Below are 1,368 nucleotides of genomic sequence, written 5' to 3'. Positions count from 1 at the left end.
TCCCAAGCAAACGCCACCGTCTTCCTCGCCAAGTTCTACGGCCGCGCCGGCCTCATGAACCTCATCAACTCCGGACCCGACAACCTCCGCCCTGGTAAATATCAAAGCCGTACAATCTTCAACAAGGGGAAAACAAAAAACGAGGCCAAAAATTTATAGACTAATTTCCAAACTGCTTTTTTTTTAATTGCAGCCATCTTTCGATCTCTGCTCTACGAGGCCTGCGGTCGGATTGTGAACCCGATCTACGGTTCGGTCGGCTTATTGTGGTCCGGCAGCTGGCAGCTTTGCCAGGCCGCGGTGGAGGCTGTTCTCAAAGGAGCTCCGATTGTTCAGATTCCATCGGAGACCGCTGCGTCTACGCCCGTTCCTCCGCTCAAAGCCTACGACATCCGCCACATCAGCAAAGACTCCGATCCTGCCGGATCCAGACCCGCTGATAACCTCCACAAGGTCCACAAGACCCGAACCCGTTTCAAGCGGGCCGGCAACAAAAAGACCGGTGATGAGTCCGATCGAGTTTTTACCCGGGCGAAGAGCCATGAGTCGAGTGGTGGGAGTCACGTGAGCGAGAGCAGGGAGAATGAGGCGAGCATGGCCTCCGTCGACACCGTGGAGGCCTCGCACGTGAGCCAGGGGGAGCCGGCGGAGGAGAGCGAGGTGGAGCTTGAGCTCACGCTCGGGTTCGAGGTTCATCGACCGGTGGCGACTGCGCCACCCGAGATCGGGGTGTTGGATGATGACACGTGTCGTGTGGAGCTTGGGCTAGAGCTCGCTGCTGCGTGATACTCGATCGTGTTTGTTTTGATGGTATCTTAGTTAGTGGAGGTGAAAGAAAACAGTTTTGAGACAAATGTTCGATTGGTTCTTTTTTCTTTTTTTTTCAATCGGTTCTTTCTTTAGGAAAATACTAGTCTCATGTAATAATTTGTTCCTTTGTATATAGAGGCTTTAAACCCTAGTCCAGTAATAATTTGATGAGCTTGTGGAATTTGCTTGACGATACACCTTTTAAATTTAATTGCTTGAAATCATTGGTGTGGTCTAATATTATTCCCGATCTAATTACAGTTTTGAAAGGAAAATTCGACCTAAAATATGGACCAATAGGGGATGACTTTTCACAATACAAGCAAACGAGTTTTACGTGGTTCGACAAGTTGTTTACGTCCACGAGGTAAAAAGGGGATGACTTTTCACTAGTAGAGAAGTAGAATACAAATAGAGATTATAAATTCATTCAAAATCTCTCAAACAAACCTCTCAACAAAATCCTAACCAAATTGCTTAGAAAACTCTCTTTTCTGTGCACAAAACAAACCTCTTTTTAACTCTTTTTTTCCATTTTCTTAACCGTTTCATACATAT

At 47.0% G+C, this 1,368-nt stretch overlaps 1 protein-coding gene across 1 annotated transcript; it reads left to right on the top strand.

Moving 5' to 3' along the window:
• On the top strand, window positions 7–1,000 carry LOC109844381 (LOB domain-containing protein 41-like). The gene is made up of 2 exons (XM_020413389.1): window positions 7–94; window positions 194–1,000. The coding sequence occupies exons 1-2, from the start codon at window positions 55–57 to the stop codon at window positions 784–786; spliced, it is 633 nt and encodes a 210-aa protein (XP_020268978.1). The 5' UTR covers window positions 7–54; the 3' UTR covers window positions 787–1,000.

The sequence above is a fragment of the Asparagus officinalis genome, chromosome 1 (assembly GCF_001876935.1).
Source record: "Asparagus officinalis chromosome 1, Aspof.V1, whole genome shotgun sequence".
NCBI classification, from domain to species: Eukaryota; Viridiplantae; Streptophyta; class Magnoliopsida; order Asparagales; family Asparagaceae; genus Asparagus; species Asparagus officinalis.
This window is presented reverse-complemented; position numbering and strand designations above follow the sequence as displayed.